This window comes from Barbatula barbatula, assembly GCF_947034865.1.
Source record: "Barbatula barbatula genome assembly, chromosome: 16".
Lineage (NCBI taxonomy): Eukaryota > Metazoa > Chordata > Actinopteri > Cypriniformes > Nemacheilidae > Barbatula > Barbatula barbatula.
The window spans coordinates 8,191,835-8,210,337 of NC_136779.1; the positions used below are offsets into that span (position 1 = coordinate 8,191,835).

An 18,503-nucleotide genomic window follows, 5' to 3' on the forward strand; every position below is an offset into this window, starting at 1 on the left:
CTAATGATGAATTGTGGTGCAAACTACCTTTGTACATGAGAAATGAGCTTCTCTCATGCCTCGACCTGCTTGGGAAAAATAAAATATTATTTCTAGCAACAGGAAACATGTGAAATGAATTGCATGTGTTCATATTCCTGCTACACGTGTAATCCACTTATTGTACACTGATCGAACTACGTTTAACACATTCGTCTTGCATTAAAATGAAATAGGATATGTTAACAAAACAACAAGTATAATATTCACAGCTTTTTTAGGTCCACAACCCAGTGTTTTCTGTGGAAAAACTTTAAAGAGAATGCACATCCTTTGAATTTTAGCCGTTTATTTTTTCACATCAAGCCATTTTCCAGTGTAAGAAAAATAACTGTGATTCATTCAAGTGCACTTCAACAGTGTCACCTTGCTTTGTGAAGTTGTCATGAATTAAAATTACATAATCATCTTCAGGATAAGGCTTTAAGGTGGGCTGCTTTGACAGCCTGTCTTGTTGGAATTCATTCTTTTGAGCTCCAATCTGCAATTCCCTTCCTGATCAAATCAGATTAAATCAATACCATCATAGTGTCAGTCATTTGACCAAATGTTTACAGATCATTTGTGAGTGTGAACAGTTGTGCCAAACCATCCTGTTACTGCTGAAGTTTCCATGTCCTTTACAGCAAACAAACGGGTTTAGTTGTTTTCAATATCACAGTACGGTAACAACACAAATCATACAGGAGGAAGAGACAGCTCACAGATGATAGCTATAGAGTTACATGTACTCAGCGGCAATTGAGCGAGTGTGTGTGAGAGAGACAGAGAGAGAGACAGAGAGAAAATAAATTCAATGATGTGTGTATATGAATATGTAAAAAAGGGAAAGAGTTCAACTAAAGATATACATGAAGCACAATATAGTATTATACCTTAGGGACAGTTTACATTTACACCCTTAGGTATTGTTTTCTCAACATCAATATTATTATTTTGAAATAAACATTTAAAATGATCGCATCTTGATAATGAGACAAATACAAAATGAGCAAGCAGCATTATGATTCATTGTTGTATATACAGTATATATATACTATTGACATCATATAAGCCATATAGTAGAACAACCATTTTCATTACATTCTTCCTGTAAGATTACATGAATGTTTATAATTTTTACACTGTTTAACATACAATCTTATATAAACAAATAAAAGGCATACATAGCAGGACAGTTTGTGCAAACCACAAGGGTTTTCGACAGCAGATGGCAGTGTTTCTCTTTCCACAAATCCATTTTCAGAAAAGGCTGTGTCCATATCTGCTTATTTAAAATGTGAAATTGTTGCTGTGAGGTTACAAGTTGCAGCTACAATCTCAAAAAGCAGAGGCAGATTTTAGTTCTGATCAAGTCCCATAGTTTGCTTGGCACAGACCATCTTCATTGGTTCACTTGTTTTGTGGCACACAGGTTTCCATAGCTACAGTTAGTTAGGTTATATAAAGCCTAGGTCTCCAGATTATAATAAAGGAATGTTTATAGTGTGTATGCTTAAATACAATATATATTTTCTAAATAAAGTTATTGTGGATTAAACTAGCTAGTGTATATGTCTGATGTGAGGTGGCCAGCAACAGTGTTAACTTAAAAACAGACTTTGATCCTTTAATACAATGCAGAAGCATATACTGTTTATCAAAATATGCCACTGTTAACCACAGTGAAAAGTAAACAGAATAATATTGCTTTCAGCAAACAGATGGGTGTATGAAACAAAATGGGTGTCAAACATCTTCATGGCATTTCAAAATAAAAGTAAATGTTGACTACAATATAGTTGCTACTTCTATTGACATACAGAAATATTATGGACAGTTCATATACATTCATATATGTCAACAGCTACACATGTATATACAAGTTTATATCTGGAATATAGAAATATAAAAAAAGAGGCATAAGTAGTGCTTTGTGTTATAGCCTTAAAGCCATTGAACATGGAGTCCGAAATTTGCGTCCGACATACGACCTCACGTTGTGTCAATAACATTTACTCTGTTTTTTAATCTCGTCCGTAAAAAAAAATTCGGACTGGGTTACATTTTCTGCATTCGAAGCAAGCATTTTAAGAGCCGTTTTGACTATTTAGGGACACCGTAAAAACAAGCGCCAAATTCGACAAAACGCATATGAAAATTCCAGACTCTATGTACAAAGACCTTTAGAATCGTACTATTGTATGTATGCGATATCTGAAAACCCTCAACTAGTAATAAATACTTCAATCAAATTTGATAAATAAAATTCAACTATTTCAAATGAAGTCAAATTTTTTTCCTTTAAAGGGGTCATATAATGAAACATTGTATATTACCTAACTTTATTTACCTTTATTTTATGACTGCCCGCATTTACAACTGCACCTACAACTTCCTGTGGCTCAGTGGTAGAACATTGCGTAATATAAATGTAAATGTAAATTAAAGTGACCTTGTGCTGGTCTGGACTGTTCATAGCACATTTGTCATATGTTTCCAAAGATTGATAACAAAGACAAGCTAAAGGTCCCAGCTCATTTAAGTTTGATCTTAACAGTTAGTGTAGCACATTTCAGTTCAGATTGTTCTGTGAACCTCCCACAATGTAATTCAGGCTTTGCAAAGAAGCCGTTATTGAAAGATGGGATATTACAAACTATATAACCACTAAACCCACAGTCTATGGGAAAAAGTAATATAATAATTTTAAATTTTTATAATAAAAGTCTTAAAAGGCACAGCAGCATGGAGCAGAGAGAGGGAGAAAAATAGAGATAAAAACCATGACTGTTTCTTGTCCAAATTTTTGATTTACATTATCTGTGTAAAAGAAAAGCATATGACCCCTTTAAAGACTAAAGCAAGCCAGAAGTGAGGCTAAATCCAAGTGTTGACTAATTCTTTAACATGCCAGTTTATACCAGCTTCCTTTAAATATTACAAAACAAGCATGGCAGGTACTCTATTTGATTCCTGTGACTTGAACCTGGGGCATTAGGACTGAAGGTAACAAACCTTGCATAAGGGCACATCATTAGGGCAGTTGACATAGCAGTGATGCTTCATTTGCTGTACGTGTCTGTCTGGTCAAGGCTGGCTATGATCTCGTGTTAGACGTAACGTGCGGCATGAGACTGGCAGTGAATCAGTGGCAAGACTTGTATGATTCCAGATGGCCTGATGCATTGTCAGTGGTGCATAGAACCGGGTTGAACCTGTTTGTTGAATCGTAGCTAAAACGTGTGTATGGTGTGGTACACAGTGGAATGTTGTTTAGTGATTCAATGTTTTTCTCCTGTGTAGTCTTGATTTAAAATGCCATCAAAAGTTTGGCTGTAAAAGGTACAATTTCGTGCTTTTTTACCTAAATATTATATTCTTCCACATACAAATAGGAATGACAGGAGCTCACAGGATGATTGTGCTCTACTCTACAATCTTTACCAGTGACGGGCTGTTATGCTCCAAAAGTTAAATTTGTGAGAATTGGAATGCTTTAGGCTACAAGGTGGTCCTGATGAGAGATAACTAAAATGAGAAATGATGCAACAAAACGTAATGTCATAGAAAATTCTGCCGTTCTGCTCATACAGTCTTAATCTTTCAGATACGCCAGTAGATTTTTCCCATACCAGCCAGCTGGAAGCAGGAGTAATTAATCAAGTAACAACACTTTGTGTGAGTGTGAACTATGTGTCTCTGAGTGTGCGTGTATGTTTGAAATCACGGTATACCTCCATGCATATGCACTGTTTGATTGTACTGGATGTATGCATACATTCTGTTAATATACTTGGACAGCTGCACGCTTGCTTGACCGTGTCCACCTTTATGTGTATATCTAAATGAAAACAAGTCCCCTTGGACACTTTCTATCATTTGGTCTTCAACTTGCCCTCCTTAGCCAGTTTTTCATTCAGCTGGCATAGCTGGCATAGGAATCCATCATTAGGGCCAATCTCTCTCTTGTGCCTTACCGTAGCCGTGGCCACTCGTACGTCCATCTTGTGCCGGAGCATGAGATAAGCGATCACGATTGTGGGGGATCGGCTGTAGCCTTCACGGCAGTGAACGTACACCTTTCCTAAAAGAGAGATAACAAAAAAGTGGCAGGGTTTACAACAAAACCTAAGACAGTGGGGTTCATGGAAGCGCATGGAAAACAGATGGCGGATGTTGGACCTTTTTGATCCCCATACTGAAAACAGGCTACAAACCTTAAAAACTGTTGTTTTTATTATGTAATGCAAAAATGCGGAAAACGTTATCTGTGAGGGTTAGGAGTTAGAATAGTGTATAGTATAAAAGTAATGTCTATAGAAATAAAACAAGAAAACTGTACTTGTGTGTAGGGACCTTTTTGGTCCAATTTTGAGGATACAAATGTAATTTTGACCTCTGCAGTAGATTACAATTGACAACCAGCCTATCTACCTCATCACAAACCTGACCAATCGCCTTCCGAACATGCGAACACACACGTACACGTTCATTATTGACCTGCCTACTCTCCTGGAGAATTCACCTTGCCAACCTCCGCTGTGCTTACTTGGCAGATGCTGCAGAGCATCTGATAGCCGATCCCTTCTTGTTTGTTTCAAAGGGAATGAGAAAATCTGTATGTGAAGCTTTATATACTTGCTCTCAAATGAACTGTTGTCCTTATCTGCCAATTGCGGGTGAACTGAGAATACATAAAATTACAGTATGACATTATTGAATTATTTAGTAGTTGCACACATGCCTCACACAGTATCATATATAAGCCAGTCTCTATGTGAAAGGTTACCTTATTTTGCTTTCATTTACATTTGATCAAAAAAGCTATTGGTAATCTGTCATTTTAATATGGCTTTCAGCACTTAAATGGATAGTTCACCTAAATATTCTGTCATCATTTACTCATTTACAAGTCCGTTCCCTTCCATTGGTTTTGTGTCCATACATTAGCGTGAATGGGTACCGCCATTGTTCAGTTACCAACATTCTTCCAAATGTCTTCTTTTCTTTTCTGCAAAAGAAAGAACGTCATACAGGTTTGAAATGACAAGAGGGTGAGTAAATGATGACCGAATTTTCATTTTTGGGTGAACTATGACTTTAAATGCAGTAACTACCATTAGGCAAACATAATACTGCATGTACTCATTAATATTCATAAATTCCTCTCATAGTACCATTCTACCCACATTAATAATTTAAACAACAAAAAAACTCTCCAATATCGATAAAGCAATAGTCAGACTATCACACCCCCTAAACTCTCCCCTGGGTCTGTGTTCTGGTTCAATATCAATGATCCCCAAAATTATTTTGTGAATCAGTGCTGAGTCTATCTTTAAACCGCGTGACTATGACTCAGAAGCAGCGGGAGGCTTAGACTGTCAGCACTCCCACCGCTCATTGTGATTCTGCATGCAAGTTCACCAGATGACATCAAGCCCACAGTGAATGTGGCTGTCGCAAATGTCACACCTGAGCTCTGTAGGGCTTCAAAGTGGCATATATTTTCAAGGTTTTGTTTCAGTTTAAGCTCTCGGTAAAAAGATAACTGTCCTCCCTCAACCCAGGCTTGCCGTCTGATTAACTGCTTACTGGGCTCCTGCTGCCAAGACGACTGGCAATTAAGATGTTTTATAATTGGTCCTGTGTGTTAAGAGATGGCATAAAACCCATGCCGTTAAAGATGACTTTAAATGCACCATTTAAAGGCAGGACTGGTGTGAGATGTCTGGGGTTAATATGAAAGTAGCGATGACCGGCTTCAGAAGAAAAAAATAAGAAACTATTTCTGGATACATACAGTATAACTGATCCTGGTATGTAGTGCAAATGGAGTGGATCTGCAAAAATGTCTACAAATCCTCTGAATTCTTTCCCGTTCAGTAGGTACCAACTTTTTTTTGTTTGTGAAAGCTCAGCATTAACACCCCACGGGCCCTGCTATTATAGCGAGAAAGGTTGAGAAAATGTTTTCTGTCTAGTGGAAATACTCTTTACAATAAATGTTTGCAGAATGTATTAAGGTCTAAAGTGGTACTTAATCAGATTAAACAAACCCTGCGTCCAAATACTGTTTGTACTTTCCTAGCTGGTTTGCAAGAATCAGATGTCAAATAAGTAGAACGTCCAAAAATTCAGTACGCATGATACGAAGAACAATACTTGTGAAATATACAGTATCTACTGGGGTTCAGCCAGTTGAAATTTTGCTATCCCATGAGGGAGTGGTAGTCAAGATTCAAATAGTGAGGTCTTTGAGGCAGATAGCTCATAAAAGGGCTAGTTCACCCCAAAATGAAAATTCTGTCATAATTTACTCATCCGCTTGTCATTCAAACCTGTGTGACTTTCTTTTGCAGAACACCAAAGAAGATATTTTGTAGAATGTTGGTAATCAAACAATGGCAATACCCATTCAATTCTATTGTATGAACACAAAACCAATGCATGTCAATAGAAATGACAAGGGTGAGTAAATGATGACAGAATTTTCGTTTTTGTGTGATCTATGCCTTTAAGTAGATATCAAACAATTTGTTCTTCATATTCGAATTGCTCATGTTTACCAATTGTTTTTAGTATGCTGTAGATCACAGAACACAAAGGTCAAAGAGCGTTTCCAACATGGCAGATGTTGTATCTTCATTAATTTATTTAAACTACACAAAACGTACTTCATCAAACTCAGCATTCACTGTAAAAGTATTGGAGGTGCAGGCAAAACAATTTATTGAAACAGAATGAGAAAGAAGATCTGACCTTTTCCATGTGCCAACGCCTTATCAATGAAGTCTGCTGCTTCCTCGAAGAATGCGCTGATGTTAAACTGCTCTGTGTCATTAACCCGTATGCCGTGGTACGTGATCCCGGTTCCTGCGTAGAACTCTGTGTTGGTGTTGACGTGCATGAAAGAGTTTCCCTCTGCAACGTTTAGTATATGTGTTACACCCAACCGCTGCAGGCGCATCACATTTTGGGCCACAAACCTGGGGAGCGAACCAACGTACATGTCAGACTCACCTGGCTCAAACAAGCTCATTTCTACATCTACACCCAAACCTAACAAGCTGATTTTTATATTTCCTAAGCTCAAGCAATTCAAATTGGATGACCTTTCTGCTACTGTTTTGCATCACTGCTGCATAATAAATTCTTAATACAGTATATGCTTATATAACCCCTAATGTTCCAGTTTGGAGTTTCAACAAACCCAAGACTCCACCAGCCCCACCCAAACCCTTGACTATGGATCGGTCTGCTGTGTCTAGTCTTTGATTGATTGGAGTGAATTGTGGAGCCGCTTTTAGCTGGCAGAAATGTCGGTCTATGTTAGAGGGGCCCTAGGGACAACAGTGTTCTAAACCAGAACAGACACACCAAGGAGATCTTGGCTGCAGCCCAGAGGCATACAAAGAGCCATAGGCGTCCAGCCTGGTGCCCAAAATAGGATTTTTGGGTCCATGGAGAGAGAAAACAAGAGAGATGAGCTGAGCGCTCTGTCATGTACTTTCGTTGTCTCTTTTTTCCTTGAGCACCTGGAACTCTTTCATCTTTCTCTGCTAAAAATCCAGCCTTATATCTCTCTCATCCACTTTCTCTCCTCCATTGCTGTAACTATACAGCTGAAGAATGAGTGACAGCAGAAAGAGTGCATTGGTGTACATTATACTATGTATGCTTGTATGTGACAAATAAACCGTAAATGTGTCCTGTATGGTCAAGTCAGATTTATTTATATAGCGCTTTTTTCATTGTTACAAAGCAGCTGTACAAGAAAACATTGACTATAAACAAAACATATAAGGTTATGCAAGTCAAAACACAGGTCAAATATCATGGTATGGTGTGACAGCAAAAATGTAAAAAACTGTACAATGAAGATAAATCTCTCTCATATTATAAATATATTGATAACATAAAACTAAATATTATTAACCATTTGTTTTATGAATTTTTGCATATGACACATGCACTGTATATTTGTTATGCCCATGTATACATATATGTATATCAGTGCTCTACACTGTGACTATTTAGTCTGAAATTAGTCTGTGCGGCCGTGAAAAAATGTTTAGGTGCACTGGTGCGACTTACAACGGGTAAACTCATAACCCATTTAAATACAATGAAATTAAGAAACTGGTATTAATTAGGTATATGTATATTTAATATATTTTAATGATTCCCTCTGTGTTTTGGTTTGTCTGTATTCTGTAGTGGACAGTAGGGTACACTACAGTATAACGTTATTTAGTTAAACTTGGGGCAGTGATATGAAACTGTAATTTGGTTGACAGATCTGGAACTACTTGTAGGTTTATGCTTCCTGAAAAACAATGCACACACTTAGAATATTCGCCAGCCAATCACAATGAAGCATTCAAAAGCCCCCTTGGTATAAATCAATAATAACCAATAAGCTTAGTTTATCATTTTTGTGCATGCTATATGGTGCCAAATATATGTTTCTTTTTAATATGTTTCTTTGACTGTGCGCCTACAAGTGCTGCTAAAAAAATATGTTACTGTAGAGCACTGATAATGTGTAAATATATTATACTATACTGTAGAGTTATAGTTAAGGAAAGAGAGAAAGGGTTAAGGCATTTAATATGCCTAAAAATTACATGATGAGTTAACTTTCAACATCATAATAAGACTCCGAGCACCCCAGTAGAAGCCAAATAAAGATAATGTCTTCAAGCCTTGGTTTATAACTGAAGGATGTAGTGGCTCATCTGTCTCTTTTTCAGCCTACAGCGCAGGCTCTTCACTGGTGATAAAGTGATGGACTTTGATGCGCCACCCAAGACCCATAATTCAAACTCCTCCCCCTTACGAGATTGTGTCTATATGGAGCCATTGCAGATTGTGGTCATATTTCTCCCTGTGTGTTTGTGTATGCGTGCGCATGTGCGCATAAGAGAGGGTGAGAGCGATAGAGAGAGGAAGAAAAGTGTTTGCTTTGCATCTTGTTCACCTGTCCTGCACTCTCTTCTCTGCAGTCCCTTCGCATGCATTATTAATGCAAGTCTTACAAAGAGAGGTGTGCTATAAAGAGAGTGGCCCATTGCCCCATACTGCTTCTTTATGTTCATTAAATGGTCCAAATAAGGGTTTTTGTGCAGTGAGGATTTTGTAATAGTACACCGGGGTTTTAAGCATAATTCCAACTAGGCCTACAGAACATCATTATTAACTAACAAATATATTTTATTTATGATCACTTCATGTTTGTTATAACACTAAATAAAATCCTAAGGGCTTGGCATTTACATTTACATCTGCATCTTAATCCTTATAAAATATAAATAAAACCTGGAAACTCAAGACAGAATGTAAATTGTCACTACATGAACAGCCCAGTCCGAATGTTTTGTCAATATCTACAAATGACCATATTTAAATTCCTCCTGCTTGAAGGATCACACGCTGAACCAGACACATTAGACTGTGGTTTATGCTCAAATTGATTTTCTGTTAGAAGGAGATAATGGACTTGTTCTAAAGGTATCCAACACACTCCTGCTTATACGGGATTATTTATTAAAGAGATACTGTAAGCGTCACAGAGGAACAGTTATTCATAAATTGAATAGTCTATGTCCAAGTATAAACTGAGTGTGTATGTGTGAATGTTTTAGAAGCGAGAGGAAGTCATTCAAAATCAAAGCATGAACCTAACTATCAGTTTTGTGGTCGACTATCTCTTATGAATTTTTCAATAGCTGATAGCAATAACCAGGGCCACACAGAATCTGCATGCACAGAACTCAGCAGAGAGGCTTCACAGATTTCTGCAGAATATGAATACCTGTAATCTGTGTTTGTTACGAATTTTACAATTTCAAATAACTGTATTATGCAATAGTACTATCAGCTCCATTTAGGACCATGTTTAAAATCCATTCTGCACAATTCCACAGATTTCCCACACAGATGATGTGAGTTAAGTATGCAGATTCCTGTCAATAACTGAGGAACAGGGTGGCAGATGACAAAGGTTTATATTTATATTTAATCATCAAGCAGACATTTTTATCCAAAGCGACTCAAAGATGACAGCATTTAACATTTTGTCAGTGAGCTTCAGTATCTGCAGTCTACAAAGCCTTGTTTACAACTACTTAGATAATATAGTATAATATAGAAATATAGAATTTGTGTACACTGTCTTTACTTACTGTCTTTAATAAACCTAAAATACATGTGTCTTCATTTACCCACCTTCAATTTGTTCCAAATTTAATTTTGTTCTGCTAAACACAAAGGAAGATATTTGAAACAATGTCAGTAACCGAACAGATATCATTCCCGTTTCCTGCCATAATAGGGAACATAGATACTATAAGAGTCAATCGGGGATGAGATCTGTTTGGTAACAAGCATTCTTCCAAATATCTTCCTTTGTGTCTACATTTGTAACAAAATTAACAAAATTAAATTTGGAACAATTTGAGGGTGAGTAAATGAAGACAGATTTTTTATTTTTTGGGTGAACTGTTCCTTTAACAAATATCGATCAATATAACATTTATTGGCCAGTCAAACATTTTGTTTCCTTTTCCTTTGAGCCTTTTAAAAAATTATACAATTCATATAAACCACATACATCCACATAATATTTTAGAAGTTATAACTCATGATGACTTTGCCTATGTTTGATCTTATTATTGCTTTAAAGTAGTTAACATGTCCTTTTCTTCGTGTTTGGCCCCTGATGTACAGTTGTAACTATTAAATACAAAGGAACACGTGATAGGGCTCGAAATGAGAGATTTTGTAAGCAGTGATCTCAGAGAGATAGCGAGATGGTACCGATAGAGGACAGTCTTTCAGATAAACAGCTTTCTTTGCAGCCTAATCTAAAGTGTCTCGTCTTTATACAATAATATCAAACGTTACATCTATATATTTTCCGTGGATTTGGGATTGTAGAAATACTCACTCTTTCCATTCAGATATTCCTGGTGTACCACTGGACAAAACACAGAGGTTTATTTACGCATTGAGACTGAATAAACGGCACGTGCCACATCACGAATCAACACATTCGTCCGCGAGTTGGCGGCGTGATGCTGAATCCTACCTGTCTGTGTGTCTCCTGCTTCACGTCCAAATTTCCATGAGAGAAATACAAGTTTAATAGTTAACTTACGCATTGCCGATGAAAATCCTGGGAAACACCTCGTTGAAATGTTGTGCTGGTAGACTGTAGAAACCGCTTCCGTTGGAAAGCAGCTTGTTGAGTTGTTGTACGGTCGCCTCGGCTTCTGGCACGGTGACTTCCAGTGGTACCTTCGCGGGGCTGTGATGTTTCTTCATGCTTTTGTCCTCCTCCGATAAACATGTGTCTAGCAATGACGATGGTGTGAGCCTCTTAGATTTTCAAGCATTTTTTCCCCTTTAATTCCCGTTTTATAGGCGCGCTTTCTTAAAACGCACGCGCTCACGGACGCTCTTTTGCAGGCAGACGGACACACCCCGACTCGCCCACCGGCGGTCTAATGTGATGCTCCGGTGACGAGGTCGTAACGGAACTGGCGGAGGATGGCGACACGAAGCGCCCAAGTTGGCAGCGCACCGATACACAAGTGAATGAGAGCGTCGATCGTTAAAGGGAACGCGACGCGCTCGTTTTATCCAACCGTGATAGACAGCGTTTCACCTGCTATGGTCCCCTGGCGTGCGTAAAACAGTGTGCGTAACACTTCTTTTTAGAGGTATCTCGTTTTATAACGCTCAATGATCATGTGGCTTCTATTGAAGCGAGACTATTCCATTGAGCATCAACCCCACCCTCACTGTGAGCTTTGATATGCGTGTTAATTGATGTTATGACAGGCAGGCTTCTACTGAAGTAATACAACTCAATTCATTCTCTTTAAACCCAAGAACTCCTTCAAGGTAGGCTACATTGTTGGCTGAATTATTTAAGACACACAATAGGGAAAATGGTATAAAGGAACACATTCAAGTAACAGTGGTAATGCAGTGCTGCTTTCAGCAAAATAATAGACATTACGAATGCTCGTTTTGGAATGGAGATCTGAGCAGTGCTTGTCTTAAGTCTAGCTGTGACAGGTGCATGACTGAAGGAAGAAACGTGCGCACATTGATATGCTCCAAAGGGAGCAACGTCAGGTCTTCATCAGGCACACGAGTGCATGACTGCCCTTCCCCGACAACAACACCTGCATATGATCCTCCTAATGTGCAATGAGGTTTGAAAGTGTTTCTCTTTTAGGTCTCTAAATTTACCACACTAGATTTCATTTCTCTTGTCAAAGGCATGTTCTAACACACCATGTTTGATAGAACCGCTTAAAATGGTGTCATACTTATTTTATTCATGGTTTTGTTTACAGCTATTAGTGTTAGTTAGGACTTTAAGATAGGTAAGGTTTGTTGTATATGTAGAGTTTTGTCATTTTTTTCCAGGGTGTAAAATATTTATCAATAATACTTTTGATATTTGGAGTGATACTGAATTACAGCTGTTGGATTTTCTTTAATTCATTAATGCCAACAGTAATGTTTATTATAGAACTCCGTGGATATACACTTAAAAAAGAATTTGAGCTGAAAAGAAAAGCTGCATCAAGTGGTTCCACGCAACAATATTAGGTAATTTGAACAGATAACACTTTAGTTGTATGAACAAAATTAATTTAAGTAATGTTGACTTTACTTTTTTGAGTGAATCCAAACCATTCCAATTGTACCAGTAATTTCGAGTTAATTAAACTCAATATTTAACCTTCTCAATGGTACTTTTAGTTGTTATACATAAATTAGGCAAAGACTTAATGTATGACAAAATGAGAAAATCAGATGAGAGGCATCTCCGTACTGATATTAGCACATAAGCTCATTGAATGATGCAAAACCTCTCACAGTCTAAGCATGTACCACATTTACATTTAGTCATTTAGCAGACGCTTCTATCCAAAGCGACTTACATAGAGTTCGGGGAGCAATAAGCGATATGTCATACAAAGAGCAATAGTACAATAGGTGCTAATACAAAGTTACTAGTTTCAACAAAAGCTAGACAACTACCTCTTGAGAGAAGAGGGTTAGTGTGCTTTTTTTTCATTTGTCTGTCAAGTATTCACAGAAGAGGTGTATTTTAAGTAGTTTTTTGAAGGTTGTGAGAGATGTGGTTGACCAGACCGTATTGGGAAGAATGTTCCAGCAGGAAGGAGTTGTGAAGGAGAATGAGCGGGAAAGGGATTTAGTGCCCTTATGAGAAGGCCTTACAAGGCGCCGCAGGGTTCTTGATGGGGTGTAGGAGTGTAGGATGGTGTGAAAGTATGCCGGCGCAGATCCAGTGATAGTCCTGTATGCAAACATCAGTGACTTGAATCTGATCCGGGCTTCAACCGGTAGCCAGTGGAGAGAGATGAAAAGGGGTGTCACATGAGCCCTTTTGGGCTGTTGGAAGATGAGGTGTGCTGCTGCGTTTTGAACCAGCTGAAATGGTTTGATAGCCTTTGCAGGAAGACCAGCAAGGAGAGCATTGCAGTAGTCCAACCTTGAGATGACCAGGGCCTGGACAAGGAGTTGTGCAGCATTCTCAGTGAGGTAGGGTCGTGCAAATGTTAAATAATGTATATCGACATGATCGCGTTGTCTTTGCAATGTGATCATTGAAGGACAGCTGTTCATCAAATATGACTCCGAGGTTCCTGGCTGATTCGGAGAGAGTGATAGTGGAATTGCCAAGCTGGATGGTGAGATTGTGTTGGACCATGGGGTGTCAGACCATGGGGTGTGCCGGAAACACGAGTAGTTCTGTCTTGGCCGGGTTCAGCTGCAGGTGATGCTCTTTCATCCAAGCTGAGATGTCATTTAGGCAGGCAGTACCACTCTTCAAAACAATGGCAACCCTAAAACTATAAAATACAACAAACTCTTTTAAACATCAAATATAAATAAACATTAAGCACAAACAAGTATTTTTTCTTTACTGAAAAACACTTAAAATAACACAAAACTGTCTTACGCAAAGCATGCTGGGAACTGAAACCTCCCCTCCCCTCAACCAGTCATGTTGAATTAACTTGTTTATATTAAGTAAACTCAACAATAAGTCCAATAATCAACTTGTTAAGTAAAGCTGACAGATCTAAATTTTTAGGTGAAGTGCAACTACACTTTTAAAAGTGTAGTTGCGTTTTCTTGTTATATATACATGCTTTAATGTTCCTATGGCTTATATGTTGGCAAAACAAGTAGATCTCTCAAAACTAATAACACAACTTTACAAATCATGGTCCAAAGAGTTTTTTTCTAACGTATAGTTCAGTTCCTGAAGCATATTGACATTGAAATAAAAAACATCACAAAGAAAGTTGTTTTAATGACATTTAATTGGAATTACATTAGATATGTTTTTTGGTTTGTCAATTTAAAGGTCCAGCATCTAGTTTCTTTGGAGGATCTATTGACAGAAATGCAATATAATATGTCCGTAGAGGTATATAAAGACCTTACATAATGGAGTGTTATGTTTTTATTACTTTGAAATGAGCTATCCTCATACACCGTGGGTCCCCTTACATGGAATTCACTGTGATGTTTCTACAGTAGCCCTAAATGGACAAACTGCTCTACAGAGCATGTTTCGTTATCTCCTTCAACAAAAAACACAACAACATCTAAGTTCTGTGTCAGCCTCCGTACTGCTTCAAAAGGGAGGGTGGAGGAGTGGAGTGAGGCGTTGGTTGCAATTCTAGACCACCACTAGTTGAAGCTAAAATCTCCATATTTCAAAGTTTACGGTTGTATTAAATATTATTTTTTACATAATTGCTCACTTTGTTTTGTCTAAGATTTGACGATTTAATAGTCCTTTATATGATGCAAATGTACTAAAGCTGTATATCATAATCTTTTTCTATCTTTGTTCTCTTAACAGAATTCACAATGTATCTTTATTTAGTTACAGTCAACTTCAACCACTAGTAATACAACAACTACTAATGCATGTATTATAAAAACGTTGACAACATATAACATGTTCCAAAGCCACATTTCTTAGCCACATCTGTTTGGCCACTAGAGGGAGACATAATATAATGATGTAGACGAGCCTTTTCCATCAGCTTTGTATTAATATTTGTTAGTTTATTTGAACTTGCCTGGGTGCATTCATTCATAGTTTACTGTTACATTTAAATTAAATGTATTTATTATGCAGCATTTTATTTATTCAAAACGAATTAGTCTGGATTTAAGCTATACACTTTGCTGGTCCCTTCCAATCAAATCAATCCTGTCATTGCTAGGGCCATGCTGTACCAGCTGAGGAAAAACATTATAGATGTTCTTCTCTTTAATTTAAAAGACATGACGTATTACAACAGTGTCCTTGATCTAGCTGTCTTGTTAGGAGGGCATATCTCAAAGTCCAGCTGATGATCTGATCAATAAGAGAAGAGCGATTACATGTCTTATGTCCAATTACAGCTGACCTGCGATGTGTCAACATCTGCTCAACGGTGATAGTGATTTTAGAACCTGAACATTTTTCATTAAGATTATTGTAAGCACATATATTAAATATCTTCATTTTGTGCATTTGCCCTCATAGATGGCAATATGCATCTGACACAAAGGCAGAAGAACGCAACCATTGTCTGTTGCCATAGCAATACAAAGAGCTGCAATGCAAGTTTATAGCAACGGGACTTGTGATATAACGACACATATTGCAATTTTTCAATGTTCATTGGGGCTAAGCCCTATAAGGCTGTTGCCACTACTGCTTCCCCAATGGAAGTCTATGGAAGCCCTATGGTCCTTACAAAGGAAAATGATTACATTTGGCACACTCAATGGTCCTAATAGTCATGTGAACAATTATGGTGGCCCTGCACTCATTCTATTGCGCCACCAGCAGTTATAAAATTAACTTTTACTGTTACTTTTCATCCCATTGGTCTACACAAATTCTACCTGGCACATGTCATGCACTAGTCACGCTCTTCACATTCCATGCATAACACTAAGACTCCGCTCATTACAGTAGCGGCTGATAAAAAATGTACAGTATTGCGTTTTTTCGCTACTTGTCCTAGAAATTGTGATCGAATGTTATGCTAATTGGCAGAGATGATCTTTGGGCTGAGCCATACAGACTTGATGCTCCAGAATTGTGATTGTTCAAAAGTTATGAAGTTGCAAACTTGAAAAAAAGTTGATCAAAGAAGTATTGGAGGCTGTATCTCGGCCAATCTTCAATTCATCAATACTACACTTGGTACGTGTCATCTACACCTGGACTGGGTCAATTGCTATTATTGCTAGAAACTTTTGAAAGATCTGTTACGATTGGATGTTCGGCCTGTCCGGCATTTTGAAATTTGTCATCAATGAACCGTTTGATATATCGGCACCAAATATGACATACATCACTAACGTACCCTTGACGTTTCAAGACAGTGTAATCAAACACTTTTATATAATTGTTTTAACTCTTGAACACTCTGTCTGAACTTCATTTTCTGACGATCATTATTTCTCTTGGTCCGTGCCGATTCCATGGATGCCTAATTTGTAATTTTCTAAAATTTGGTTCCGCTTGTACATTGTATTTCTGCCCTACGTTCTCGTTTGGCCCTGATACAATGTATAAAGTGTACATTGTGATTACATTCTCCCTTGTTCTTTAAACATATCCATTTTTCAAGTACATACTGTTCTTGTGGCTGTTCGCTGTCATAGCTGAAACTTTGGTAATTGTTACATATCCCTACTAGCACCTCTATCAGCTTTGCTCAGCATCGCTGTAGTGTACGTTTTCACCTATTCTTCTCGACCTGTCCCTTTTTCATCACAGCTTTTCCATGTCTGCCTTTTTTTGCTCTTGTTGCTCTGTGCTGGTAAGACTCTGCTCTGTGCTTGCTGCATTTTGTGGGCTTAGCCCCATGGCGCTGCTTGCAGCTATATTGTTTACACTTCTTTTTGTAAGCGTGTTTGTGTGGAATTCTCTCTTTAAAGGGACATAATGGCATGATTATAGTGCTTTCTCATTGAACACATTTGAGATGCCATCTGGGGTTAGATGGAGCAGGAGGATGGGCTGCATCAGTTCAATTGTCTTTTTATTGACAACCTGGGGCTCAGCAGCCCCATCCAATTAATCCAGGCACAAGAAAAACCACCTGAGACCCTTACAGCATGTCACAATACCATAGCATTATTTTTTCTTACATCAGTCCTTGAAGAACTGCAAAATACGAAAAGTAAATTTAATAGGGAATTGTTTTTTCTTGCTGTTTTAATATGTGTAACTGTGTATTCACATACTGTGTGTTTAGGTGTAATGTCCTGAAATTTCTCACAAAGTGCATGCTTTTCTTGCCTGTAACTTAATATGGTTTCATAAATATGGGGACATTTAGCATTCTCAACATAAATCTATTGAATTTTTATAGTAATTGTAGTGTTACAGACTACTAGAACATATTTAATATTCAAAAAATACCATGTGACTTGCGTACATTTTGTGAGTTCAGATATTTTCCTTGTGTCATGTTTCTGAAAAAATATATATTTCAGTTTTATATTATGTAAATATATACAGTATATTAATACAGTATACTATTATAATTGTTTTTATAAAAAGCAGTATAGGACAGACTTTTGGAAGCTGTTTTAGTTAAACCAGTATGTTTGTCAGCAAGACTCAATGCATGTTACCCAAGGGAGCAACATGCTCAAATACCAAATCAGAAAATGTATTTTCCCTGAAGACACTTCGCTGGAGATCCATAGGGGGTTTGCCTTTATAATTTGCATTCTCATTAGTTGGAGCAATAGAGATATGCTGCAGGCACATGCATAAAACTGTCTGTTCTAAATCAGTGATTGAGAAAGTTAACATCTCCAGCTAAAAATTACCAGTCGGTTTTAGACCTTAAAGATACATTTTAAAACGAGTTCATCACAAAAGCTGTTGTATTACTGCAGCATTCATTGCAATTCTCAACCAGCATGTGGCGCTGATCGCTCAATTCACATGTATATGATAAGAGCACTTAGGCCTAACCCTCAGCTATGACAAGTGTGTTGTTTTCATCATAGCCATAATGTTTTGGTAAATACTAGGCACATAATCACTCAAACAGTGATCTTTAATTAAAAGTAAAGTTTTTACTGTTACTGTTAGACCTTCAAAAGTAAATAACCTACTGAGGTTATTCCTGCACCAGGGATTAAACATTCAAATCGTCATTGCATTCAAATCGGAAGGATATTTTATATTCTGTCAATTCAATATCACACATTTTCAAAGATATGCACAATTTGCAGATAAAGTATTTTCAAACACTTTCAAACAATAAAAGCACAGGTTTCTGTGCGTGTAAATAGATATGATGTGCATACTTAGCTACATAAAACAGCTATGTAATATGATGTATTCCTTGTAATATTAATCTGTCTTTGAACCGCTCTGATCTTGTGTACCC

General features: G+C 37.6%; 1 protein-coding gene across 1 annotated transcript; it reads right to left on the bottom strand.

Annotated features, from left to right (window-relative positions):
• Positions 1–3,896: 3,896 nt before the first annotated feature.
• dusp3a (dual specificity phosphatase 3a) lies at positions 3,897–11,349 on the bottom strand (the record flags this gene model as incomplete). Its single annotated transcript, XM_079475818.1, has 3 exons — positions 3,897–4,105; positions 6,784–7,010; positions 11,183–11,349. 3 exons carry the CDS (start codon positions 11,347–11,349, stop codon positions 3,897–3,899), a joined length of 603 nt encoding a protein of 200 aa, XP_079331944.1.
• Positions 11,350–18,503: the final 7,154 nt, after the last annotated feature.